Genomic DNA, 26,378 nt, shown 5'->3' with positions numbered 1-26,378 from the left:
TCCTCTTCCTACTCCTTACGCATCCGTGACGTGTGGCTGCAGTCCAGCTCGCCAATAATGGCTGGCGGTCGGCTGTTCAGACCGACCGCGGGTTGTCACGAAAAACGCCAGCAGCGTCAAAAGGAACCAAAGGCGCAGCCGACGTAGGTAGACGTGGCCGGCGGCGCCTCTTTCCTTTCCTTTCCTCTCCATCGCCAATATTGAATCGGCGGCCGATTGACATGTTTACAAATCACGTACCTACTGCCTACCTGTCTGTCATCATGGACGGTCCGATGGGTCCTCTAAATAGTTTTTTATGATTTTTAACCCCCGTCTTCCCTCTCGCGCGCATTGTGCATAGCGAGGCCGAGCCAGGTTCAAAGATTAGAGGCTGCTACCCAAGCATCGCTCGCCTGGACGTTCAGCTCCGTGACGCACCGACCTGCCTGCTGCCGTAGCTTTGCTTGCTAGCGGCGCACCGTTTTCGAGGTTACAGGGGGACGGGCGTCAGAAGACTCCGGACTGGAGTGTCAGCCCCATAGCTATCGTGGCTTTCGTCATCCATCCTGCAAATGTCAGCAGAGAAAACTGGAAAATACTGGAGGCGGCTGCTTGCCAAGAGATCGGAGCCAGGAACAAAGTGCAGAACTTAAGATGAAACAAGTGGCCCTGTCCCTGAGCTGTGGTCTTGCCACTTGGTCTTCTGCTTGGTCCTTGCAGAGAAGAGTGAGGGGGCACTACGAGATCGTAGGCGCTACACTCAGGCCTAAGAGACTCAAACTCTCTGTCCCTGCCCCCTACCCCTCCAGGCCACTCTTTTTGTCGGTCGCCTGTGTCGATTCCCATTACAGGGGTCCGAAATCCGATTCATCCAGTCCCGTTCTTCCCGACCAGAGAATCCAAGTTTATTAATACATATCCTCTTTGGTCCCATCATTATTGGGATGGTTTTTTTTCTTCTGGAAAAAATACCCCTGGTTTTTTTTTATGATATCCCGGGCAGATGACGCCTCACTCTCGGACGGGTTTCGGTTCGGACCTATGGAGTTCAATTCTTACAGATAGCTTTTCCGTAAAGACCTAGGCAAGACTTCTAAGTTCTGAACGTAGCTGCAGCTGCAGTAGTCGTGTAGATCGTGTAGCTCTGAGAATGAGGCTGGCTAGAGAGGAAAAAAAGCCCGCCGCATTACTGCTTACGTACATGCTGACCTCCGGAAATATCGCCATGGTGCGCGCGTCCATGCATCTATCTTAGCACCGTGGCTATGAACAATCTATGTAAATCTCGCCATACCGGGGCCTCTGCATGCACCCGGAGACTCGCTTGGGCCATTGCACTTCCCCGTCAAACCCCCACTTGCTCTCTTCTCGATTGTAGCCAAGGTTACCGGCCCGCGAAAACCGCACCCAGTCTTGGTCGGATACAATTCTGTCGTCGCTGTAGTTGTCGAATATAGCGATGTCCATGTCGGCATCTCTTGCTTGCTGTCTTAGCCCCCTGAGTTCGTCCTTGTGTTGGTCGAAGTACGGGTGGGACATCTCCAGCAGCAACTGTGACAGCTGTGGCAGTCGGCCTTCTCCCTTGGCATCCAAGACCAATTGTACCCCTTCCATCGTCTCCTCGTCTTCGTCTGAGTGTGTCAGGTGGACCACCTCGATTTGCTCGGGCAGCGCCCGAACGAGCCGGCTCACGTCCAGGTTATCCCTCCAGACGAAACCGAATATGTAGGTGCTCGCCATGCGCAAGCGCTTGAGCGCAGTGAAGTGGCGGAACGAACCTATGGGTCTCGTTTCGTCGCCCGAGAGCTCGTCGAAGAGGTAGTCGTGAGGGTAGTCGACCCATATGGACTCCAGGCTGTCCTTCTGGCTTTCCAGGGCCTGTCGGATCGACTGGTAACTGATGTTCTGTCTCCTCTGGTACGTGGTGCGTGGCTCGCCGACCTCGTAGACAAACGTCTTCAGACTCTTTGCGGATTTGACGATGTTGCTGAGTTCGGGCGGAGACAGGCGGCAGTCTCGCAGCTCCAAGTGTGTCACGGGGAGTGTGTACGGCTCGCCCAAAAAGGTCATGGAAGCCCCACTGGTGACGCGGTGCAAATAGACGGATTTCAAGCCAGGAAAAGAAAAGGTGCCATCGCAAAGGAGCCCTCTAGCAGGTACGGACGAGTAGCCAAAGCATATCTTGTCGATATTGGGAAGCCTTGCAGATATCGCACGCTCATTGAAGCGGAGAATCATGTCGAAGATCTCGCCACAGTAAGCGGGTTGGGAGAATTCGAGGTCCAGTGTCTCCAGTTTCTGAAGCCGTGTCAACAAGATGACGAGAATCACCCAGCGTTGAACCTCTGTAGCCTTCTGCGACAGTTTCCCGCTCATATCCTCGTTGGATGCTTCCTCATCGCCCCCTCAATCTCCTCTTCACTCTCATCGGTGGTACTCCAGATGCTGCCGTTATCATCGTCACCGTAACCATCTTCATCAATTTCGTCTTCTTCTTCGCTTTCTTCGTAAACCGCTGGGGTAGTCTCAGCTGTTTGAGCCTCCAATCCGGGACGTGGCTTTGTTTCGCTGGATGGAAAGATGTCATCAAGTCGCCTGATAAACTCTTGGATCTCCGGAGCACGGACAGTAGACTCTTCCCGTGGAGCCCTACAATCGGGCATGCGGATGGCCAGATAGCGTACATGTGAGGCAACCTCGGTATGGCTGAGAAACAGGGAGACGAGGGTGTCCAAATGTCTGTCGACATCTGCTGCTGGTGTTGAGAGCAGGTCAATGTGACGGTACAAATGTGGGGTGGCGGCGGCGCACAACTGCCGCGAGCATCTGGACAGGTGCACAAGAGCCTTCTTGGCATCCACGAAATAGCAGACCCGGTCCAGCAGCTCGGGAGGCAGGTCGGATAATTTTGCCACCATCATCATGTTTTCTCTCTGGATTGGTCGTCTCTGTCGCACAAACGCATAAGGCTGGTGAATTGGTGGTGATCGGTTGCAATTGACATCACTGCCGGCATGAGATGGTGGGGTTTGACACCGGCCCTGGAACTTGGATGCATGCAGGCTCACCTAATTTACTAGCGGGCTTCGGGCTTTGGGACTTCGCCCCAGCTGATCTGGAGTTTAGTTAGTGCCCGGCGATACTCTTTTCCGCTTCACACCCAAAACCAACTCCTGTCATGGGATGATCGGACCTTGTCACTCGCCCCTGAAAGATCAACAGAGCTTTGATTTAGCTCGGCTTGTGCTCTACTTTCTTTGTCGGATCGCAATCAAAATTGGGAAATGCAGGCCTTAGAAACCAGTGCTTTCCCTGCATAACTGCGTTTGTTCCATGGTCCTTGGCAGCTAAAAGAGTGGCATTCATAGGTTCATCCAGCTGGACTGGCTTCTGCGAAGAGACCAACAGAATCCCCCTTTGGAGAAGGAAGTCCCCCCCCCCCCTGGGAGCAGAAGAAGAAAAGGACGACTTCCTAGAAGACCTCTGCAACAGAGTCCCCTGGGAATATACCCGTGGCAAGATCCGTTGCTTGAGAACATGATATGGGCAGGGGAACAGCACGGCCAATGCAACACAAAAGGCGGCTCGCGGAGGACCACTGGCGTTTGGAGAACAGCTAATATTAGTGGAAGTCCAAGTAGATCCCTCGCGCTGCCCTAGGAACGAACTGCGTTTACAAGACCTCAAGTTTGTATTATGCATAATCTGCTATATATTTTGTGAGTCTGGAATTAGTAGCTCTCCTCCAACAACAATAACTGAATCCACTATAGGACAAAAAAGGAATATATATGTATTTGCTTACTTAGAGGGAGATCCTTCTCCGTATTAAGGGAGGTCTTTAGTTTGGAGACATGAATTCCATGTGTTCGCAAGTCGTCTATTAGCAATATATCAAAAGCCAGCAAATCGTTTATCTTGCCTGCAGCTACTCGGTATCTTTCTTTCTTAGTGTGGGTGTCGTCTGGATATGCTTGTGAGCGATCTGCTCTTTCGGCTATGGACACACTTTGCTCTTCCAGTGTCTATAGACGTTCGTGAGCCTTGATACCCCATTGTCCTACGTTTTTCTCCAGCTTTGGCACAAGCTGTTTTCAGTCGCGGCGACCTCCTGCTTGCATCACTTGAGACTTCCGGCCTGTACCGCCTGCAGACTTTTGGCTTGGACGTTGTTCTGATGCTTCCCGTCCTCCAGTTTAGTGATTCTGTTGAATAGGGGTTAGATTATGTCGTCATTGGCTACTCGGTCACCTTACCTTTGAGTATAATATACCATAATACTACTGCTAGGCCTTTCCGGCAAATTTAATAATGGTCATGATCTCAAGTATTACCTATAGACTCTAAGTAAGCCCCTTAATCCTCCCGAATATAAGATATACCGTGTTGTATATGCTTAATCATGTTAATGACCTCCCTGGGTCATAGATACCTGGACAAAGCCGGAGTATTGCACAACATGGCCCTCTGTTGTTGACAGTGGCTCTATGAAACCAGTGGCCTTGCCGTCGCCGATGTCCCCGACCCAAGAACAACATATACGCCGCAACGATGAAGCCGCGGCGGTCGAGCCACATGCAACATGTGCGGCTGGACTACAAGAACAGTTGAATTACTTCTCTGAACAAGTTGCCCTTCTGTATTGAACGCAGTGATTTACGTGTGGTGTGGTTTTATTTATTGCACCTCTTTGACCTCCGAACTGCAAACTCCCCTATTCCATTTCCTTGTGGCACACATTTGCCCATCCCTCGTCCCGACTTTTGGACAATCATCTATTGCCGCTACAATACACACATCCGAGGACCCAAACCACTCTCTTCTGAATCAGGTATGTCGCATGGAAATAATCTTGGCATCCTTTGCTCCATCACCAGCTGCCTTTTGGTGTTTCTGTGAGTAACCGTCAGACAAGCAGCACCGACATACAAGCAACGCCGATAGACACAGTAGCGAGTCCCTTACCAAGCCCTAAGGGAACAACGACACTCTTGAATGCTAGATCAGACGGAACTTGTATGATATTCCGTCCCATTGTCAACATTTGTTATAACATGCACCGAGAGTATCACTGACATATACGCATAGCAGAAAACCCAGAAAGACTCGTCGTTGCTCGAGTTGTCTTTAACGAAGACTTTGTCATCCAAAACCCACCGTAAGTTTTCTTTTTTTCTTCGTCGATCGCCGACATAATTACTCAACCCAAGGTTGGTGATGAGGCAAACAGGCTGAAGTTTGTTCGGCGATCCATCCCACCAAATACTAACAATGGCTCCAAGAAAGGACGACAAGATGAGCTCCCACAACAGCGACGGTGGCCTCGACGGCGCCGGCAGCCGCAAGGAGCGGCGCAACAGTGCGCCGGGTGGGATCCGGCTGGACAAGATGACCCCGGAAGAGAACCAGCAACGCCGCCTCGACCGTGAAGCCCGCCGAGCCCCGAAGCGCAGCCGTGACGAATCTTCCGGCGCTGACACTGGCGGCGATACTGCTACTGCTGCTGCTGCTGCTGATGGCCTCGGCGCCGCCACCAACCCGGCCGTCCGCGATCCGAAGCGCCGGCGCCTGCAGTCTCCCAGCGGCGATGACGTTGATGACGTCCCCATGACCGACGGCCGCCAGTCGCCCTCGCCGCCGGCTAGCGCCGCTGAGCAGCAGCAAGCTTCCCCTGGTAGCAGCAGCAGCGCACAGTACCCTGGCCGATTTAGCCAGGCCGGCTCGGGCAGCAAGATGCCTAGCGATGGTGAGGAGGAGGAGGAGGACGACAACGACTACCATATGTCTTGATCCCTCGATTTATAATGGCCACAATCAATACCTAAGTAATAGGTAGTACGCAGTAGTAATTAATTATACTACTGACTGGCAAGTCGTTTGCATTTGGAATACAATCCATCGTGCTAAGATTTGACATGGAATTGTATGTACAAGCTTACCACTTTTGCAAAAAATTTTGACTCTGCTCCAAAGTTCCTAAGTTGTTGAGCACACCTAGTCAGATACCATATGTTATATCGCTTCCTCCGTTGGATATGTAACCTGTCCATCTCATATGAAGCTGAAACCATCCTTACAAACATTGAGAGTACCTGGAGGTCTGTTAGCGTGATGGAGCATACCATTCGGGCTGGTAGTATCTTACCATTCGTTAGAGACTTTGCAAGTGTAGGGGCTGGCACAAGTCTTGGGTCCTGTGTAGCCTGTACCACCACATTGCCCGCTAAGCCAAGTGACAAACATTAATCAGCACGTGCGCAAGAGCCGGGCTATGTGCTGTGAAGCCTGCTGGGAAGAGCAAAACTTACTACTGGGTCTGCATTGGGCCAGCAGCTGTGGTAGTAGACGCCTTAGTAGTTGTAATAGTGGGATTTGCAGTAGTACTGGTCCCCGGCTGAGGAGCGCCAGCACCGCTGCTGAAAGTAGAGCCAATATCGCCCCAGCGAATGTTGGAGAAGATGACGTGGGTGTACGGGTTGTTCTTCTGGATCAGGGCCGGGTCTCCCTCGGTCGCGTTGCAGGGCCCGTTGGAGCCGCTGTCGAGCCAGTTCATGAACTGGCTCGCGTCGTTCCAGATGGCGAAGGTCAGGACCATGCCGCGGCCCAGGGCTTTGCCCATGCCGGGGAGGCCGCCAAAGTTCGCCGCACCGGGGTCGGCGGCGATGCAGCCGTCGGCGGTGAGGGTGTCGCCCCGGACACGGCGCTGGCCACCATCTTTCCGTTCTGGATGTACTTACGCGTGATTTGGCTCAGCGTCCCGCTGGTGGTGCCGTCGTTGGTGATGAACTGGGTGATCACCGTGAAAGGCTTGGAAGTGTCAACTGTTCCACCAGGACCATAGTAGTCCTTGTGGCCCTGTGCATAGGGGTTGAAGCCACAGCCACCCTTGTCACAGTCGGAGCTGGTGCATGGGTGCGGGGTGAAGGCGTTGGCTCTGGAGTTCGCCTCGAGGATATCCATCTCATTGCAGCAGTAGCCAGCACCCGCAGTGTTGAGCGTCCCGTTTTTCCAGGTTTGCACAGGGCACTGTGCATCACAGTATCCAGAGCCGTACTTGGCGCCGCCAGTGTTGTACTGATTCCTTCCGCCAGTGGGGTCCATCTCAGAGAGGTACAAAGCACCGTTCTCTCCGCAGGGAAGAGTAGACAGATCGACAGTGAACGTCAGCTCCTGACCCAAGAGCTTGGTCAGACATAGTTGCCATCGGCGCCAAGAAGATAGACCCGAGGAGAAGCGCTCTGAATTCCGTTCTCGCCATAGGTGAACTGATTCATAGTCATACTGTCCCCAGACGTCGCCACCCCGTTCGCGGTGTAGTTCGTATCTCCTTGGACCTGGCAGTTCTTGGCGCATGTTGCTTGATCTGGGCAGAGGGTCGAGTTGACTCCACTGGAGGTAGTGCAAGACAGCCAGTCGCTGGTATGGAACCAGTGGTAGTTCCAGTCGATAACGACCGACGTGCTCTGCGAGACGCAGCCCCCTGCTGTGGTACACTTGTAGGTCGTCAATTTGGGAGACGCCTCCGGTATCGTCTCTACAAGATGTTAGAAAGAGAGTTGACCTGAGCGCATTGCTGTGTCACGAACGACAAGGGGACCTACGGGTTCTGGGCATTGGCTTGGTGGCCCATGAGGGCCGCCACAAGGCCGAAGGCAAGCGCCGCTCTCGAAGCCATTGCAGCTAGTTCGAGTGAGTGAAGACAGAAACGGTGACGATGGCAAGTGGCGTGGAGAAGGAGCCTGGGTAAGCGAAACCTCCTGGGTGGAAGCGATGGTTATATCATCGTGTAAACGTCTTGTAATTTGACAGGCATCTATCCAAGGTAAGGTTTACACGGAGCCAAAAGCAAGCAATATCCGCGAATCAGAAGCTCGCAACGTCTGAATTCGATATTCGGGCCGCCAAGCCTAGAGTCGAATGTAACGCCAAGCCCGTTCCGGTAGACGGAAGGACAAGCCCGGCCCCCGGGGTGGCAGTGCGAAAGTTGCTGCAGGTTATTATTGAGCGCCACCGACGTGAATTATTCCGGGGGAGCACGATCTGACCACACCATGTGCCCTTGGTCGAAAACCGCCCCATCGTGAGAAGTTCTGGCCCGGGTCTCGAGTTCGAGAGCCCCACCAGACGGAGACATGAGCATGTAGACCCGGCAGCCCTGACTCAGGTCTGGCACCATTCATGAGGAGCGAAGGTAATGAGGCATAATAATCAAGAAATGCACCACGAATACAGCTGTGCAACCCGGCGCATCATCGCATTCGCAGTTGTTCAAGGGGCATTTCAGAGAACATTGATCTGGGAAGTGGAATGAAATCTACCAAGTACGATTCCATGGGTTTGCAGCCACTAACCTGCCGAGCTAGGGTAGCCCGCAAACAATCCGTGCCGAGGCAAAACCTGTGAGACGTAGTGGCATGATCCGATAGAAGAGCAATGCTCTTCCCCAGCCAGAACCAGAGAATGGAGGTCCTTCATCGTTGACCATGTAATCCGATTCGTAAGAGGAAAAAAGACAGAGGGGAGGGATGAGAAGGTGCGCGCGGCCGCCGATCTGGGAAGGCCATCTGAATCCGCAGCTACATTATCGCGGCAACTGCCCATGCTTTGACCCGTAGAGCTCTTGGTGCTTGGCCAAGTTCTATACATTGCGGCATTTCCAAGTATGAATCAAGTGCTTGCCCAAGCGCATGGACGAGCTCGGAAGGAGACACAGACGAAGCCGAAAAATCAAACTCACGCCAGTGCACCGTTGCGACCAAGAGAGCAGCGTTGACAGCCTGAAGCAATCAAGATGGACAGACGGAGGCTATGATGCACCGCTTCTGCAGCAACTCCAGAAAAGGGGTACAGTATTTGCTGATGAGTTGGCAGCAAAGGACTTCAGTAACCACAGGCGGTTGCTGTTTGGGACGGGAAGCTGTTCGTCGACGCTCTTATTGTTTGGTTTTCTTGTGGGGCACGCCTTCACGTAGCACAGGCACCTGAACTTAGCGACAATTACGGCGCAGTGCAGTAACGGCTTCCTACATACCCCTACCGCAGCTGCCTAAAAACCCCTGGAAAAACGCGACGCGCAATTCCAAACAACACCATTGACTGATTGCTTGCTTACTTGCTTACATCGTTCACCATCTCCCACCAGCATTCATCTACGAGGCAAAAACAAGCTTACCTTACCTTTGGCCAACATAGGACAACAGGCATTGCTTGAATAATCAGACCAGTCATGTCTACAGCTGAAGGCGCTTCGGCGCCGCTCTACATTGTCACCTCCTTCATCTGGGACAATGAGAAGATGGTCGAGAGCCTCCAGCAGCCAGAGGTCTACCATGCCTTCGACGCAGCCAATGAGTCCGCCAAAACCATGATGAATCGGTACTCGGAGAAGCTCAAGCTGCCCATGGGCTTGAAGAAGTGGAATTTCTATCATCATTCGTCGGCTGATGGCTCCTACTTCGGCATCCTTGCTGGCGGCTCCAATGGCCACATCGGCGCTCGGGTCAAGGTTTTCAAGACTGCCCAGCCGGGCGACTCTCTTCCCGAAGATGACAATGAATCTGTCATGAAGGATGAGCATGAAGATGAAGTAGTCAAGGACGAAGAGGACTCAGACACCAAGATTGAAGCCGAGGCCATTGAGGATGCTGAGGAGACTAAGATCGAAGGCGACGAGGATGGCGCCGAGGCCCAGGACATTGACGAAGTAGCGAAGGTCGAGGACGGCGATGAGGAGGAAGAGGAAGAGAAGAAGCCGGTCAGGCGGTCCAGGATGAAGAAGACGGCCGTCGTTCCCGCCACTCACCGTAAGAAGATCCCCGCGGGCAAGCCGAACTGCCTCGAGGGCCTCAAGCTGCTCTTTACCGGAACTTTCGAGACCATGGACCGCAAGACCTCCGTCGCCACCGCTATCCAGTACGGCGCCCAGGTCATCGCCAAGCTGGAGGACACTGACTACATCGTCCTCGGCACACGAGCCGGCCCCAAGAAACTCATGGAAATCAACGAGAAGGAGCTTGAGACCATCTCCGAGGAGGAGTTCTTCCAGATACTCCAGAACGGGGTCCCACAGGAGAAGAGGGACCGCATGGCCGCCCGCCAGGCTGCCGACGAGGAGGAGGAGCCTGAGGAAGAAGAGGAGAAGCCCGTGGTGAAGCGAAAAGGAGCGGCTGCTCCTGCTAGCGCCAGAAAGAGAACCAAGAAATGATCGCCTCGCTGTATCTTCACGCCGGATTGGAATGAGTTGTTTGTTTGCCTGTATGATACCTGACGACGAAGCCTGCTTTTTTGCCATTGATAGCCTTGGATTACTTATTAGTAGGGGAGTCACTGTTTTATAGGCCTACTACCGTAGCGATATTGACTCAGCACTTTTGATTTCTGCTACTGACTGTATTTGTTGTTTAGATAAATTATTGCCAGTTTTCTCGAACCTAGCTGAATCTGCTTATAATTAGTCACCTGGACTTTTGCCTTGACATAAATTCTCACGATTGCTCTGTTCACTACCAAACACCGATTGTGCACCCAACCCAACACCCCCCTATTTATTGCCAAGTAAGCCGATCCATAGGATGATGATTTCTCTGCTCGAAGTGAGTCTTGTTCATGCTTTATCAGCCGGCGATGTATCGCGTTCCTCGTCCCTCTTACGGCGGTTGTTCGCCCCTAGGAGCCCTTTCTGGAGTCAGGCATGTTGTGGTTACTGGAGTACCTTATACTCACTGAGGGAGAGTGAGCGCATCTATCGACTATTCACCCTGCCCCTGCCCCTTATCCACTGAGGATCGCCTCGCACGCCCTACAGGTAACAAGCATCCTTTTACTGACAATCATTCAACCGGTGACTAACGTGTGTACAGTGCCTTGCACTCACTGAGGCTATCCGTCACCCCCTATAGGATGATTGTCAGCCTGACGAGAAACAAACGGAAGGTATGCTATATTCACTGGCTCGCTGTATTCAACGGTTATCTTGTATTCGCTGGCTGACCTTGTATTCACAGCAGCCAAGAGTCTATATAGACACCCTTACTTCCACCACTCGCCGATTCCTTTATTCTCCCTCTCTCATCATCATCACCCACCAACACGGCGACAACCCCGTCGCCGCCTGCTACCGTCTGTCGCCGCCTGTCGCCGTAATCCCCTTTCTTCCCCCCTTCTCATGCACCTGAATCGCGTTAGCCGTCCGTTATGTCTGGAAACAACCGAAAGAGCAGCTCGCCTCCCGTCGGCGCCCCAACCGCCCCCCACGCCATGCGCAAGCAGCAGGCCGCCGCCGCTGCGGCATCTGGTCCACGTCCACGTCAGCCCAGCGCCGGGAATTATTACCCTCCCCTGACCGCCCGGCGCATCGCCCCTCCCCCTGGCTTGTTTCAGGCTCCTGACGGCACCGTCTACAACGCCCGCTCCGACGCCAGCGCATCTCGCCGTATCTCGTTCGACGGACAGATGTACTCGCAGCAGTACGCCGGTGGTCGCCGCATGTCGCAGGATTTCGGCTTCCCGCGCCCCGGTCACCGCCCGGGTCAACGTAAGTTAACTTGGCGATCCACCTATTTTCTTATCTGTCGGCGATTCACTCACTGACTTTACCAATAAACAGTCTTGCAGGAGCAAGTCCTGGCCAGTCACGACGAGTCTCGCCGCATGGACAGAGAGCGCGCCGTCGCGCAATCGTCGTTCGCCGCTTCGCAGCAGTACCAGCAGGCGGTCCCTGCCCAGCAGTCGCCGCACCCTATGCGTCAGGCCATCATCGATGCACAGCGGAGCCCAGTCGCGACCCCGGCTCGCGTATACGAGACCGCAGAGCAGAAGGCCGCTCGTGAGAAGGCGGAGCGGATCGAGAAGGCTCGCAAGCAGTTCGAGAAGGGCCGCGGCTTCGAGGATGACGACGAGTTCTACGCCGGAGGTCGCCGTGCCTGAAGGTATGTTCATTATGCGACTATTATGCGTTTATCAGATGATATAAGGTTACTAATTATCGCGACAGGTATAGGAGAAGATTTTGCGGATAAATCGATTTCTACCGGATATGAATTCCGTTATACGGATCACCCCCACAACTGAATTTCGTTTATACGAATGCGCCGACGGCTAGCTGCCCCGTTATAGGGATCACACCGAACGCCGAAGAACTGATTACAAGTCGTCTCAGTTTATTTCATTTGTCTATTCCAGCGTTGCAATGCTATTTCCTTTCCTTTCTATGTACTCTGTTGCGTTTTGTTTCTGGTGATGGTGTTTGCGTGCGCGTGATTCTGCTTGCTGGCCTGCCTTTTCGGTCTTGTGCCCCTTTGTCCACTTGAATCACTATGCGTTTAACCGAAACGGTTAACTTCACCGACTTCCATGCTGTTCTTATCACGACGTTTGGATGGACATATGCTAATAACTCGCAGTCTCATACTTACTCATGGCTCGAACCTTCTTGCCGTACTTGAACAACAGCCATGGACCAGGTAACAGTATCAGGGCAATCAATGCGAGGACACTGGTTGCCCAACCAGTACCCAGTCGTCGATACACTAATGAACACCAGGTTATTACTCCATGCTTTGTTTTGTTTCCCTTCGTCTCGGGTATGGACACTTACTCTGCAGTCCGAACAAAGGGAATACCGTTCCGAATATGTATCTTATCAGAGCGTTCGCGCTCGACGCACTGGCGACGTTTGTTCGGTGGTATACATCGGATGTATCTAACAGCTCCATTAGCAAGGGATCTCTCAAGTATCAGACACATATGGGTTTGGTGGGGTCCACTCACATTGCATGGAACTGATGAAAAGCGACACATTACCGCAAGCGAACAATACAATGGCGATGATGGGCACCGCCGGGTTTACCGAGGGCTGCGCAGACCAGCCGAACCAGAGCAGCGCCGTCGGAAGCAGCAGGGTCCCGAACATGGCCGAGTAGAGCCTGTGCTCCGGCGGGATCTGGTTGGGCGGGAAGTGGCGCGCCTTGGACCGGTACAGGAACCGATCGCACAAATACACCAACACGGTGCCGAGGACGCAGCCGAGCGCGACGGCCAGGAAGACCATACCGGACTGGATGAGTGTCCAGCCGTAGGTGCCCTGGAAGACGAGGAAGAAGGCGCCGAAGAAGAGGTACAGGGTGCCGAACTCGCAGGCGATGTAGAGGCCCAGGATCCCCACGATGGGCTCGGTGAAGATCATGTGGACCGGCCGGAACAAGCTGACGGCGAAGAACTGCCCCATGCGCGACCGGAAGGGCGGCTGCTTTCGGCGGTTCGAGCCCGAGCTGCTTCATGCGGCGTCTCATGATGATCGAGTGGTAGGTCTCAGGAGCCGCGAGGACCCAGAACAGGGTAAACACCGACAAGAAGACGACGGTGAACTGTGTCCATGGCCACCCTTTCCGGTCCACCAGGAATACACCGACAACTGGCCTAATAGTAAGTACGATGTCAGTGTCACATTTCTCTCCTCAAGTGATAACTACTTGGTCATGGATCATCACCAAACAAGAGAGAGATTTACCCTAGGCCTGGACCAAGAAAAGGGCTTAAGATGAAGAGGGCCATTGGCAAGCCCCTTTCCGCGGGGTAGTAGATCTCATTGAGGACCCCTGAGCCGACAGCGAGACTGGGAGCGTAGAAGAAGCCGGCGAGGAACCGCATGATGCAGAGGCCCACGAAGCTGCGGGTGAAACCACAGGCAAGCGAGAAGAGGCCGCCGAGGATGGGGGCTATTAGGTACACGATGCGCCGTCCGGCCACTTCGGACAGCGGACCCCCAGGACGGGACCAACTCCGAGGGACAGGACGTAGAGCGAGAGCGGCAGGAAGGCCACCGTGCTCGAGACGCCGAATTGGGTCATAAACTCGCCATGTGCCGGGCTTACGATGGACGTCGCTAGAGATCTGGTCATACATATCATTAGCTTTGACCGAGTTCCAAGTAGTGGCAGTCCAGCATGAGTGCTGGTGAGCCTCATCACTCACCCCGAGAAGGCGGTAATGGCAATCATCGCAAGCTGGATGTTCTTCTTCCACTTGGGCCAGTTGTAGGGATTGGCCGGGTCGTCTCGCCATTCCCAGGCCGGCGTTTGACTCTCTCCCGGAGTCGTCGATCCATTGACCGGGGGGATAGTTGCCCCATTAGGCGTATCGGTGCCGACTTGCTTTTCCTCGCTGGAGGTGTCCTGATGAGGAGGCGGGTTTTGAATTACGGCCATATTCCCCTGTATTTCCTTCTCTCGCCTACTAAGGGTGCAAAGAAAAGCTAATGAATCTGGTTTAGAAGGAAGGGAGAGGGAGCCAACAGGAAGCCAAACTGGTGTTTGTAAAGTCTACACTACAGTAACATGCTGAAAACGGGCACAGGCTTGCACACCAACACACATATTTGCTCAAGCGCTCTCTGTGGCGTACCCTAAGCAAGCAACATATCAATCAAGCCGATACTGAGTAACGGAGCTCGCTTAAGTACTTACTTACAACATAGGTATGATTACTGATTCCCGCGTACTATCTGGAGATATTCAATGTATCAGCAAGGAGCTTAGAAATCGGATCAGAATTGAGAACCCGACCCGGCAGCGGATGCAGAGGATTTGCTGACCGTCTATTCGTAATGCATGTCTAGTGTGACGGTAGACCTCGGCAGTCCATGGTCAACTGTGGGCATCGTGGGTAGTGATTAGTGAACATTTGTAAATATTGCTAGTTGGGCCTGGCTTTTGATTCCAAAGTTCCAACCAGCCGCTCAGACTGGCAACATTCCAGCTACGTACATAGGTTCATGTTAGCGATATTGATTGTCGGGAGCCGGGGTCTAGATGCTGAAGAAGAAACGGGCTGATCAATCATCATCGGGAATGGCAGCCAACTAGCAAACTTGGCGAAGTAAACAGAAAGCCACATCATCATCTAGTGTCCCGGTTCACACGGGTGATCATGGATGAGGCTAGCTGCACGTTCCGCCATGGCTCTTCCGGATAGGTGGGCAATGATAATGTTGATGGGACCAGATATTATGACTTGAAGCTATTTTGGTGATATTTGCCTGCTAGTAATTGACGGTTTGTAATGGACAAAGGAATCATGTTCAGTATGTCACAGCATTAACGCCTTGGAAGCACCACATGCTGAACATGCCGGGTGAGGGGCACAACCTTTAACGGTTAGCGCCCCACTCTCCCCAATGGAAAGCTCAAGCTCCATCAAGCTCAATTGCGACCAAACTTCTGAGCTCCAGATCCAAGAAAACCTTCACATCGCAGCCCGGATGAAAGGACGCCATGTCGTCAGACACCCTCCAGACGGGACAGCAGTCCCTCTTGGACTTCAACCACCTCTTCGATAACCCCGTCTTCGCCGGCGGCTTCGGCCTCGCCTCGCTCGGCGCCGTGCTGGCCTTTGCGCGCCGGGGCGCCATCTCGGCCGCCGTCCTGGTACGCCGCCGCCTGCTCGTCCACGTCGAGATCAGCCGGCAGGATCCCGCCTACCCGTGGATCCTGGCCTGGCTGTCCGAGCCCCGGCTGCACACCTCCTTCCTCGCGAAGCGCCTGACCCGCATCAACACGCTGTCCGTCACTACCATCAACCACCACACGAGCCCGAACGGCCCCTCCAACGCCAGCTTCTTCCTGCAGCCCGGCTACGGCCACCACATCGTCAAGTATAAGTACGCCTACATCGCCGTCGAGCGGATGAAGCAGTCCACCGCCAACATGAATACGGGCGAGCCCCACGAGACTATGGCCCTCACCACCCTCTACGCGTACCGACACATCTTCGAGGACATCTTCACCGAAGCGCACGCCAAGGCCCGGCAGGCCATTGCTGGAAAGACGGTGGTATACATGGTGCGCAACTTCAATTGGGAGCCCCTGGGCGAGGCTCGCTGGAAGCGACCTCTGGATAGCGTGGTGCTGGCCGAGGGTCTGAAGGAAAGCATAGTGGCCGACGTCAAGGATTTCCTCCAGCGACGACAGTGGTACGTCGAGCGCGGAATTCCTTACCGAAGAGGATATCTGTTCCATGGACCTCCCGGAACTGGAAAGACGTCTTTCATCCTAGCTCTGGCAGGCGAGCTGGATTACAACGTGGCCATGGTCAATCTGAGCGAAGTCGGAGTGACGGATGACAAGCTCTCGCTCCTCTTCTCCAAACTCCCCAAGCGAACTATACTTCTGCTAGAAGATGTCGACTCTGCCTTTGTCAACCGAACGAAACGGGGTTCGGATGGATATAGCGGACCGACTGTCACCTATTCCGGACTGCTGAACGCGCTGGACGGGGCGTCGGCAAGCGATGATCGGATCGCATTCCTCACCACGAACCACATCGAGCTATTAGATCCTGCGCTCATTCGCCCTGGCCGAGTCGATATGATGGTTCGCATCGGTGAGGCCACGAGTCACCAGGCCGCTGCGCTGTGGGGACAAGTTCTACGGCGATATCGATACGGACGGAAAGGGCAGGAAACGGTTCCTTGCCCGGCTTCATGAGCTCGGCCTCTTTGCCGAGCCCAAGGACGGTGAGATGGCCCCGCCCATTCGGACTAGCACGGCGGCTATCCAGGGCCTTTTCTTGTTCCACAAGGACGATATGGAGGGGGCAATTGCCATGGCAGATGCTCTGGTTATGCCTCCGCCCAAAGGAGAATCCCAGTAGGGACCCCGGCAAGCAGTTACTGTACATCATTTGTACATCATGATGTATGACACTTAGATTAATACCCGGCTCCGGCATTGTTGTACAACACCTCACAATGTACCATACATAGAAATGATACCCCCGGAATAAACAAAAATTTGTGGTTTTCCGACTCCCACCACGGAGGACATGTCCTATGAACAGCGCCTCCTGCAGCATACCGTCAACACGAGAAACCTTGAGCCATACTTCATGGAATTTTGAGGGCTACAGAGGCTCAACATCCTCTGCCTGCAGAACGATGTAGCGAAGATAAAAAGGTCGACATGGGACGAGAGGCAAACACCCAGAGCGCAAAGCGGGGAGCTTACGAAGCTGCCACACGACTGCAGCAAAGCCATTCCCTCCCTAGGTTGTTTTGCCTTAGGATACTTTTGCAGACACAAGGGCTTGTTTACCTAGTAGCTACATACAGCGAATGCCATCAAGGACTACGAGTACCCGCGCTTTACTGTTGCGTTCGTCAGACTACCCGACGTCGGCCTCATGAAGAGCCTCGTCACCGTCTCAGTCGCCACCTTGCGTTTTGCGGCAGCACTCTCCGTCAAGGTCAGGGCGTCCAACACGGATATCATGGTGTCGACGGCTACGTATGTGGTGGTTCTAATTGTCTCTGTGTGGGGACCCCTACATCTAATCTACTCCAGCCCTTTTACTCATGATCATTTGATGCCCTACAAAGGCCAATGTCCTGGTTGAGGTCCATTCCGCTCGCGCCTTCAAATATAATCTATTCCGCCTACGCTGTACTTAATCCAACTGCTAGCACTGCTCCTCCCGAGCCTCACCAAACCATAATCGGTTTCACCACAGTCCCTTTTATCATCGACTCGATCGCGCCTTCCCAGTCGTCAAAACTGAAGGACTGCACGAGCGTCTCAAAGGGGAACTCGCCATCCTTCCACCATTGGATCATCTGCGGGATGTACTCGGCTGTGTTGCATCGGGCCATGACCGCCCCGAAGTACTGCTTGCCGCTGTCCATCCAGGTCTGCATGGGCAGCGTCACCGCCGCGTCCGGCATGCCGGCGCCGACCTGGATGATCCTGCCCATGTAGCGCGTCGCCTCGATCGCCGCCACCACCAGCGGCTGGTGCCCGCTCGCGTCGATGGCGACCGTGGGCCCGAGACCGTCCGCCGCGTTCCGTAGGGCCTCCACGAGGTCCCCCGAGGTCGTCGTGTCGATGGTGTGTGTCGCGCCCATCGTCTTCGCGAGCGCCAGCCGCGCGGGGATCCGGTCGACGCCGATGATCTGCCGGCAGCCCGCCTTCTTGGCCGCCATGGCCGCGGCCAGGCCGACGCCGCCCAGGCCCATGATGGCGATGGCGTCGTCGGGGCCCGCCTTGGCCACGTTGGCGACGGTGCCGCTGCCCGTCAGGAGCCCGCAGCCGAAAGGCGCCAGCACCTTCAGGTCGTCCCGCGTCAGGCCCAGCCCGCCGACGTTGACGACGGATTTCGCGCTCGCGATAGTGTGCTGGGCGAAGCTTGACTGGCCGAAGAAGAGGCCACCGAGGGCTTCCGAGGGTTGCGATTGCGGGGTGAAGACGGGACCACCCGTGAAGTTGATCTTGAAGAAGGAGGTGCAGTGTGACGCTGGGCCGGTCTTGCAGACGTGGCAATGCCCGCAGTACGTGAAGGACAGCAGCACCGGGTCGCCGGGTTTGACGTGTGTTACGGCGCTCCCGACCTTCTGCACGTAACCGGACCCTAGTAATACCGACCATTGTGTTTTTGTCAGACTGTTGTTGAAGCTACACTGCCGCATGCAGGATACCGAGGACTAGGTACGGATTGAAGGAAGAGGGATTTACGACGAACCTTCGTGTCCCAGGACCCTCGGGTAATAAACGCCGGGCACGCCTTTATCGTCGGGCGTGTCGCCGCAGTGCAGATCGGTGTGACAGAGTCCCGAGGCCACCATCTCCACGAGCACCTCGTCTTCGCGGATTTCCCGCAGCGTTACCTCCTCCATGGCCCATTTGCCCTCGGAGAAAGGGCCCCTGGCGACCAAGGCGCGGGATTTGACTGGACTGCTGTCCATGATTTTTCTTCGTTCAGCTGGTGGTCTGTGGGGAGAAGATATGGTACCTGTCTGCCACCTTGGGGTTAAACAGGACGTGACACGGGTGATGCGAGGACAGGATAAGAGTTATGCGATTTTGGGTCCCGTGTGACTTGGAACGCAGAGAGGCTGGTCTATTATATCTCATTGGTAGCTGAGCGGGGAATTGTTAGTAAACTCCAGCAGCTGAGGGAGTACGAGTCAGTTTGGTATAACTGTTCAACCCAGGCACCCTACGAAGCTCCAATCAACTGCCGCACGTCACCATTCCCACTCCTTATCCACACAATTCCACTCCGCAATTGGTTTCCCCAATAATCAGGTACCCCGGTCTCGGGTCAGCTCTTCGGAAGCGGGGAAGCCAAGCCACGATCGCCAATTCCGGTAGTTCTGGTCGGCGGGTTTGCTTCGTTGAAATGACAATGTCCTCCCACAACAAAGGGTAGCATTTTGGATTTCGCCCAGGACCATCCTTGTCTCTAAGACTTTGATTTTAAGATGATGAACAATGTCATGTTCTGCTTTATTAAAGACAATGCTCTTAGTAGCGTTAGTTCTAATACATAAAGAATCCTGCTGGTCTAGGTTCTAGAATCAACCGCCTCAAGCAAATATACCGCATTCTAGGAAACGTGCGTGTCTTTTCCGCTACGATGTGCTTACAACAAACTACGTTTCTGTTTTGCCCTGGGTGTGGCCACCTGTTTATGTCGCCTATCGATATTCCCATCCACAGCCCCGGAACCCTTATTGGGCCTGAGCCGGGCTTTGGTACCTGTCCCGGTGGCGTCACTAACTCGATCTTGAGCAATTATCCCACAGACCAAAGGTTTGCGGACCCAGTCGTGTACAAAATGAATCAGAAACGAGCCGAAGAGCTCTTTGACCAGGTCTGGAAACGGGGCTCGGCGGAGCAGTTTCACTGCGCTCAGCGCGAGTATGCTCTCACTTGCCTTTTTAACCCCAACGAGCTGCTGGAAGGCGCGTTCGATCCGCGGGCGACGATGCAGCCCGACTGGGACGGCGGTCACTACGACGAGATCCAGGGCACCCCCCTTGTCGGCGGCGAGGGTGGATTGGCCTACGACAAGGCGCTGGCTAACCTGGGCCAGGGGATTCTTTGGCACAGCTGCAGTGTGCCTTTTGATAGCTACAGCCCGGATCAGGCATCAAGCGAAGCTCAGTTGTGGCAAAGCAGCAACTGTCAACGCTTATGCTGCTGTGATCTGTGCTGCTCGGTCGACCTGTGCGATGACGGTTCAGATGAAGGTATGTGCAATTATTCGTAGAGGAACGAGCCTCCACGGAGACATATCATGAATGTTGAATATAGTACCGAATTTTAAGTATTTGCCCAATCTTTAAAGCGATATGCACCCTTTCTGAAAGGGATATGGTACAGGAATTCCACGTGAATACGCGACATGGTGGCTAGCCACTTTACCGGACCCTCTAATCGTTATTGGCAACAAGTAAGAACCAGCTATCTATAAACTCCATTATGCAAGGTGACAAAAAATCCATTAAATCCGCTTCAAAGAAATTTAAAACCCTCCGTGCTGTGAGCTATAGAATTTGGCGGATGAGAATACCTAATGTTCCCTCATAGTTTGCATCCGTACCATAACAACAACCAGCCCCCTGTTTAGACAGCCAAACCCGCCGCCGCCGCCGCCGCAGCAACCGACAAGACCACAGCCATCGAGACCCGAACATACGGCGCCGCCGCCGACTCCTCGTCCTCCTCCTCGGTGTTGATGGCGACGGGCGCCCTGGAGCCGGGCGCGCACGTCAGGTTGAAGTTGGGCTTGGTGCTGAGGTCGTCCGTGACGGCGAAGCGCTGCTTGTCCTCGGGGTTGGTGTCCTCCAGCGTGAACCACCAGACGTTGTGTTGCCCGAACAACAGCTTACAACCGATCTGCTGCCAGTACGACGCGGCGCTCTCGACGGCCGGCTCGGCCTCGCCGAATTTCTGCCCCGACGACGGCCAGCCCGTCTCGGTGAACCAGATGGGCTTCTTGGCCGCCGACGCGGCCTGCTCTGCCACGCCCAGCGTGTAGTTCCACACCTCGGTCACGTTGGCGAAGGCGTTGCCCAGGTCGTCCTCGAAGAACGGGTAGATGTCCACGCCGACGAAGTCGACGGCGTCGAGCACGGCCTTGTTGGTCTTGTTGCCCCAGGCGTTCCAGGTGTCGACACTATGCGCGCGCACACTATCATTAGTCAAACGAAAAGGATATGTGGGTGAGAGTCATAAAATGAATACTTACTGGCCCACGGGGATTTCGGCCAAGGCGGTTCCCTTCAGCTCGTCGCGGGCGTGTTTGATGAAGTCGACAATGACCTTGGGCCCCGCGCCGGGCCCGGACTTGTTCCTGATGCCCTTCTCGGACTGGCGGAAGATGTCCTCGGACCCGACGCTGAGCCCGACGACGAGGTTGGCGAGCGCGGGGCCCTTGTCAGAACTGAGGTACTTCTTCAGGGTGCTCAGCTCGTTGTCGATGGAGTCGGTGCCGCTGCACCAGATGCCCAGGAGCAGGGTGGTGTTGGTGGCGACGGCGGCGTCGAAGGCGCTCACGGGCTCGTCCTCGGTCTCGTGCTGGATGTTGGTGTACAGGCGCATCGAGTTGAACAGACCCGGGCTGCCGTGCAGCTTCTGCGCGGCCTGCATCTCCTTCTCGAAGTCGGACTCCTTCTTGGCGCTGTTGTCCTTGAAGAAGGCGCCGCTGTTGAAGCCCTGGATGCCCTCGGGCATGTTGGTGCGACTGCCAGCCGCGGCGGTAGCGACCTGGGCCAGAGCCGTCGCTGCTAGTGCTCCTATCGCGTAATGCATTTTGCTACTGGTGAAAGGTTGGTCAAGGAGAGACTCGGGTGAGAAGAAGACCAATTAGTATAGTGAAAGTGAGACAATTACAGAAGTTGGGAATACAGCCTGAATAGAGAGTACCAGTCCCAGATATAAGAAATACGAGACGTATAGGTGGATGTCAATTCAGTTTAAAGGGGGCTCTTTGGGACCTTTTCAAGGGATACCCCTAAGTCTCCGACGCATCTTGATCGGCACTCATGCATGCATAGCCTGGCTGCCTGGTGTATTTGGTTGGTGGCACCGCACCGCAGATCTTTATGAGAGTAAGCATTTGTATCATATTCCCAAGCACCGTTCAGCTGGGTTTTGGTCCCGGGTCCCCGGGAAAGCGTCTCCTATTGGCGAGGATTCCTTTGTACCGTATTTGGTTGAAGCCTCTTGGAGTAGATTCGATATTCCGCAGTTTTCTACCCTTGGATCCATACATGCTGGCTGGTGGTTTGGATTGGACATCCTCGTTCGGTAATACCTCTGTGCTTACTTCTGATGCAGTGGAAAAGCGAAAAGGTCTATCACTTTCCCATGGGGTTAGCTAGCCATGCAGTCACAAAATTGCCAACACCAATGTTGGTGTGTGGCTCTCGAGTGTCGTTGGCCCTCTCACATGTAAGCAATTTCTTTTCGGCAATGATCTACATGGAGTAATGCGGTTGGATATATGTATTGGCCTTGGAATTACCGACGAATTTGATTGGTGGCTTCAGCACACCGGCGACCTGTCTGACAGCATGGGAAAGTCAGACAGGGTGGTACTACTACCATACACAGCCAGCGATTTGTAGATCTGGGGTGTGATGACAGGATCAGTCATTATTTTCAACGTTGTCGGGACCAACCCTTTATTTTCAGCTGTGAAGCCTTCTCACGGCCGTAGACCGCGGCGATGCCCTGATTAGAATATGTGCGTAGGCTCGTGTCGCATCACAGGGATCTCCTGGTGGCATGTATGCACATGGTGTTGAGCAACTAGGAAGTAGGAAAGCGCTATCTAAGAGTCCTGACAAAGGACAACTCCCCATCGAGGCTGTATATAGGCAAAATAGATTGTTACTAAGCAGCCCACCCCCGCTAGGGTGCTCTGACCCCTGACCCTATTTCAACAGCTCGACATGTTGGCGCAAACTAGACAGTGTCAGGGTATGGCGCGAACTCGTATCAGAATTTGATACTCATATGCATCTTTCTCGACTCAAAAGGCTACTCTAGGATATAAACTTCAACAATTGAGCTGAATAGAGTGAGTAGATGGCGTGTTTGGGCTCGCACGTAAGCAGCGGCATTGGTCGTTGCGGTCAAGGCTTTTCTTTTGCTTATTTCGTTTCACCACTGCCGGACCGGATGATTCTCCTTTCGAAACGGTCAAAACATACTTCTCGGCAACGAATCAATGACATCAGAGCGAGTTCGGTTCCATCGTCAAATTAAAGTCGTTAAGAGACGCGAGTCTCGGAACATTTCGGCAACCGTTTCTTGGCGATCCATCTCGCTGACGACAACGCCAAGAGACACTACAGAACTCCTTACCCACAATCCTGGGTCTCGGCAGTGACAATACTTTGGTTTTTCTGCGTTCAACAACTACTTAGGCATAGCATCTACCCTTTCAACAAACCAAATGGGCTCAGGATCAGGTTCGGGTTTGAGTGATGAAGGACTTGCGGTGAGGAGGATTCAGCACCCCAGCATCGCCAGTACCACCAGAGTCCTCCCGGACAGCGCACCTCGCGTCACCGAGTGAATATGGGGCTTCCAACTTCAGAATCCGAGAAATCGGACCAATGGAGCAATATAGGAGAGCGGCACGACCCCAGGAATGGCATTCAACCACACTATGGCTGCTCCCATGACCGGTCAAGTGCCAACTGTGTCACGGCTGGTAACAAGCTATGGACCCCGGAGTGCGCCTCGTGGGCAACATGGCTCTTGTCAAGTTTCGCCATGTCAGTCTTTTTCACCCTCTTGATGCGCGGACGGCCGCTGGACCTCATCATGTTGGGTTCTGGGCATCCACTCAAAGAAAGGCCGGAAACCACCATCGCGACGACAACAGAACCAATACTCCTACGCCGGCCACCGCCCGAACGACGCGGAATCTGCAAGTCCGGCGGCTCGGACGCCGCGAGCAGCTACAACCTGCCCCTCCGCGTAGGCGCCCTCTTCATCATCCTGGCCGTGTCCTCGGCGGCCTGCGCCTTCCCCATCCTCGTGACGCGGCTGCCCGGCCTGCGGATCCCGGACAACTTCTTCTTCGCGGTCCGGCACTTCGGCACGGGCGTGCTCATCGCCACGGCCTTTGTGCACCTGCTGCCGACCGCCTTCACGCTGCTGGGCGACCCCTGCCTGGGCCGGTTCTGGACCGACGACTTCGAGGCCATGCCGGGCGCCGTCGCGCTCGTCGGCATCTTCGTCGTCACCGTCATCGAGATGCTGCTGCACCCGGCGAGGCGGACGGCGGTGCCGGCGGCGGATGGGGAGGAAGAGAAAGCCGCCAGCGGCGGCGGCGGCTCCCATTTCCGAGGTGCGGGCCAAGAGGCCCGTCGTCGGCCGCTCGGAAAGCATCGGTCGCACTTTGTCCAATATCAACAGTCGGCCTAGTAGTGATGCCATTCAATTATCCGCGAGAAGGGATGACAGTTCCACGCCCAAGAAGAATGCAGAGGAGGACATGGAGGATGCGGAGGCCGGACTACCAGCTGGTCCACCGACAATAACTGATTACCAAAAGCACCGAAAAGATATCATGCAGATTGTCTTGCTCGAGATGGGCATCTTGTTTCACAGCGTATTCATCGGGATGGCTCTGAGTGTCTCCATTGGTGGCAACGAGTTCGTGGTTCTTCTCATTGCCATCGCCTTCCATCGTAAGATATGCCTTTTTCTTAATCTAATTACCCTTGAGATTCGCATGGGGCAAGAAGCTAACCCCCTGCAAACAGAGACTTTCGAAGGACTTGCTCTCGGTGCCAGGATTGCCGCCATCGAATGGCCCGAGAAGAGCCTCCAGCCAATATTCATGGCCGTCGCGTACGGCTGCACCACGCCCGTGGGCCAAGCCATCGGGCTCGCGGCCCGGTCGGCGTACAGCCCCGAGTCGGAGTTTGGCCTCATCCTCGTCGGCCTCATGAACGCCATATCGGCCGGCCTGCTGACCTTCGCCTCGCTGGTGGAGCTGCTGTCGGAAGACCTGCTGTCCGACGAGAGCTGGAGGATACTACGGGGGCGACGCCGGGTCTGCGCCTTCCTGTTGGTCGTGGCGGGCGCGTTCCTCATGAGTCTTGTTGGCGCCTGGGCATAATTCGCCCCAACAGATGAGGCTACTTGAACAACATATGAGTCCCGTAAGTTTATACGCTGAGGTGAAGAGCTACTAAATGCTAGAACCATAGTGTGGTTTTCTTGCGTGGATAGCTCAATGTACATAGTAACCCTAGTTAGACGAGCTCAAAAATACCAAAAGGGGCCCTTTCCCAGTTGAGTAACAATAAGACAAACGCTCGAACCCCATCTCTATAATTACCATTGTCTACTGTTGTCTTTCCCCCTCACATCGATTGATGCTCTCTTTGTCAGATGGTCTTGCATTCTTACAGTCGTCCGGTATTTCCTTGTTTACATCCCGAGACAATGCCATTGAGAAAGCCGTAGTTACTAGTAGTGCAAAACAATGCATTGTTAACGGCGATTCCAAGGACGATCATGCTGAATATAAGAATCACGTGCAATCCTCTCCCAGTTCCAACTTAGAGAAACATCAACCACCAACAATAACGAACATCTTCACACCACAGAAACGCTTTTCATCATGGCCGGCAGCAACACCATTGTCCTTCGCAAAGCAAAGGCCCACCAAGATGCCGCCAAGAAGAGCCTCGCCTTCCGCCGGTTTCTCCTCCTGGCCAAGATGGCCGAGGATGCCGGGCTCTGCCCCCAGGACGTCCGCCTCGTCCTGAGCAAGTTCTATCAGTGGCTCGAGCCCGCGGGCCGGGCCAACCTGGCCAAGTTTGCCGGGCACTCCATCGGCCACGTGGCGTGGACCGTGGGTGCGGATCCCAAGCCCCTCTACGAGGCTAGGCAGGGCGGGCGCGACTGCGAGCTGCGCCACTCGATACTCCGCGGCGCCGTCGACGAGGTGCTGCGAGACCCGCTCCAGCTCTACGGCGCGCAGCAGGGTTGGTTCCTGCATTTCGTCGGCTGGCTGAAGTGGGGCCAGTCGCTCGAGCTGGCCGTTCTGGAGCCCGCCATGTACGCCATCCTCATGGCGCACCAGCTGCTGGCGAATCCGGACCTGAAGCTACCCAAGCTTGGTGGACTACGTTCAACATGGTCTCCAAGCAGCAGCTCGAGGCCTGTACTTGCGCCCCGGTTGAGGAGGCGCTCGGAGAGGTCATCTACCCGAGTTCGGGACCGCAGATGAAGGACCTCACCGACCTAATGGATGAGGTTTTTGCCCGTCTCAGTCCCCCGCTCGACCGCGATGCGTTGTTAGAGCAGCCTGGGTTGAAGCCGAAACCCGTCAACTCTCTCGGGTTCAAGAAGCGCTGGTCTGGCATTCTCGATCTCGTGAAGGTATTGGGTGTGAAGAATAAGATCATGGCCCAGGAGGCTCGGTAGGCCAGGTAGGTCAAAGGGACTGGAGTTCGATATGATAACTAGAAAACGAAAACGGGGGTAAGTAGGAGTAAATCAATTGCCAAATGTAATTCGTATTATTAATCATAGCCGATGTGACTATTTGACTTGAGACTGATGCGTCCGGTCTCTATACAAAAGTCCCAT

General features: G+C 54.5%; 13 protein-coding genes across 13 annotated transcripts; 7 read left to right on the top strand and 6 right to left on the bottom strand.

The window, feature by feature from the left end:
• Window positions 1-1,062: 1,062 nt before the first annotated feature.
• Window positions 1,063-2,906, bottom strand: PG994_005433 (uncharacterized protein; the record flags this gene model as incomplete). The annotated part of the gene is made up of 4 exons (XM_066856842.1): window positions 1,063-1,092; window positions 1,180-1,228; window positions 1,277-2,372; window positions 2,420-2,906. 4 exons carry the CDS (start codon window positions 2,904-2,906, stop codon window positions 1,063-1,065), a joined length of 1,662 nt encoding a protein of 553 aa, XP_066716111.1.
• Window positions 2,907-5,253: 2,347 nt separating this feature from the next.
• PG994_005432 (uncharacterized protein) lies at window positions 5,254-5,772 on the top strand (the record flags this gene model as incomplete). Its single annotated transcript, XM_066856841.1, has 1 exon — window positions 5,254-5,772. The coding sequence occupies one exon, from the start codon at window positions 5,254-5,256 to the stop codon at window positions 5,770-5,772; it is 519 nt and encodes a 172-aa protein (XP_066716110.1).
• Window positions 5,773-6,289: 517 nt separating this feature from the next.
• Window positions 6,290-7,083, bottom strand: PG994_005431 (carbohydrate-binding module family 1 protein; the record flags this gene model as incomplete). The annotated part of the gene is given in 2 exon segments (XM_066856840.1): window positions 6,290-6,705; window positions 6,720-7,083. 2 exon segments carry the CDS (start codon window positions 7,081-7,083, stop codon window positions 6,290-6,292), a joined length of 780 nt encoding a protein of 259 aa, XP_066716109.1.
• An 86-nt stretch (window positions 7,084-7,169) lies between these two features.
• On the bottom strand, window positions 7,170-7,596 carry PG994_005430 (glycoside hydrolase family 7; the record flags this gene model as incomplete). Its single annotated transcript, XM_066856839.1, has 2 exons — window positions 7,170-7,516; window positions 7,584-7,596. 2 exons carry the CDS (start codon window positions 7,594-7,596, stop codon window positions 7,170-7,172), a joined length of 360 nt encoding a protein of 119 aa, XP_066716108.1.
• A 1,612-nt stretch (window positions 7,597-9,208) lies between these two features.
• On the top strand, window positions 9,209-10,186 carry PG994_005429 (uncharacterized protein; the record flags this gene model as incomplete). Its single annotated transcript, XM_066856838.1, has 1 exon — window positions 9,209-10,186. The coding sequence occupies one exon, from the start codon at window positions 9,209-9,211 to the stop codon at window positions 10,184-10,186; it is 978 nt and encodes a 325-aa protein (XP_066716107.1).
• A 989-nt stretch (window positions 10,187-11,175) lies between these two features.
• On the top strand, window positions 11,176-11,907 carry PG994_005428 (uncharacterized protein; the record flags this gene model as incomplete). The annotated part of the gene is made up of 2 exons (XM_066856837.1): window positions 11,176-11,515; window positions 11,588-11,907. The coding sequence occupies 2 exons, from the start codon at window positions 11,176-11,178 to the stop codon at window positions 11,905-11,907; spliced, it is 660 nt and encodes a 219-aa protein (XP_066716106.1).
• Window positions 11,908-12,369: 462 nt separating this feature from the next.
• PG994_005427 (polyamine transporter 4) lies at window positions 12,370-14,186 on the bottom strand (the record flags this gene model as incomplete). Its single annotated transcript, XM_066856836.1, is given in 6 exon segments — window positions 12,370-12,509; window positions 12,751-13,198; window positions 13,215-13,398; window positions 13,490-13,697; window positions 13,709-13,872; window positions 13,954-14,186. 6 exon segments carry the CDS (start codon window positions 14,184-14,186, stop codon window positions 12,370-12,372), a joined length of 1,377 nt encoding a protein of 458 aa, XP_066716105.1.
• Window positions 14,187-15,251: 1,065 nt separating this feature from the next.
• PG994_005426 (BCS1 protein precursor) lies at window positions 15,252-16,629 on the top strand (the record flags this gene model as incomplete). Its single annotated transcript, XM_066856835.1, has 2 exons — window positions 15,252-15,818; window positions 16,432-16,629. The coding sequence occupies 2 exons, from the start codon at window positions 15,252-15,254 to the stop codon at window positions 16,627-16,629; spliced, it is 765 nt and encodes a 254-aa protein (XP_066716104.1).
• Window positions 16,630-17,455: 826 nt separating this feature from the next.
• On the bottom strand, window positions 17,456-18,712 carry PG994_005425 (uncharacterized protein; the record flags this gene model as incomplete). Its single annotated transcript, XM_066856834.1, has 2 exons — window positions 17,456-18,378; window positions 18,490-18,712. The coding sequence occupies 2 exons, from the start codon at window positions 18,710-18,712 to the stop codon at window positions 17,456-17,458; spliced, it is 1,146 nt and encodes a 381-aa protein (XP_066716103.1).
• An 875-nt stretch (window positions 18,713-19,587) lies between these two features.
• PG994_005424 (uncharacterized protein) lies at window positions 19,588-20,098 on the top strand (the record flags this gene model as incomplete). Its single annotated transcript, XM_066856833.1, has 2 exons — window positions 19,588-20,002; window positions 20,067-20,098. The coding sequence occupies 2 exons, from the start codon at window positions 19,588-19,590 to the stop codon at window positions 20,096-20,098; spliced, it is 447 nt and encodes a 148-aa protein (XP_066716102.1).
• A 280-nt stretch (window positions 20,099-20,378) lies between these two features.
• Window positions 20,379-21,566, bottom strand: PG994_005423 (glucan 1-3-beta-glucosidase; the record flags this gene model as incomplete). Its single annotated transcript, XM_066856832.1, has 2 exons — window positions 20,379-20,931; window positions 21,004-21,566. The coding sequence occupies 2 exons, from the start codon at window positions 21,564-21,566 to the stop codon at window positions 20,379-20,381; spliced, it is 1,116 nt and encodes a 371-aa protein (XP_066716101.1).
• A 1,776-nt stretch (window positions 21,567-23,342) lies between these two features.
• PG994_005422 (Zinc/iron permease) lies at window positions 23,343-24,897 on the top strand (the record flags this gene model as incomplete). Its single annotated transcript, XM_066856831.1, has 2 exons — window positions 23,343-24,187; window positions 24,237-24,897. 2 exons carry the CDS (start codon window positions 23,343-23,345, stop codon window positions 24,895-24,897), a joined length of 1,506 nt encoding a protein of 501 aa, XP_066716100.1.
• A 507-nt stretch (window positions 24,898-25,404) lies between these two features.
• PG994_005421 (uncharacterized protein) lies at window positions 25,405-26,016 on the top strand (the record flags this gene model as incomplete). The annotated part of the gene is made up of 1 exon (XM_066856830.1): window positions 25,405-26,016. The coding sequence occupies one exon, from the start codon at window positions 25,405-25,407 to the stop codon at window positions 26,014-26,016; it is 612 nt and encodes a 203-aa protein (XP_066716099.1).
• Between the last annotated feature and the right edge of the window lie 362 nt (window positions 26,017-26,378).

Source organism: Apiospora phragmitis (genome assembly GCF_038363925.1).
Source record: "Apiospora phragmitis strain CBS 135458 chromosome Unknown utg000006l:1.0-5683423.0:1.0-5690449.0, whole genome shotgun sequence".
Lineage (NCBI taxonomy): Eukaryota > Fungi > Ascomycota > Sordariomycetes > Amphisphaeriales > Apiosporaceae > Apiospora > Apiospora phragmitis.
The sequence above is the reverse complement of the archived record's forward strand: the minus strand, read 5'-3'. Positions and strand labels throughout refer to the sequence as shown.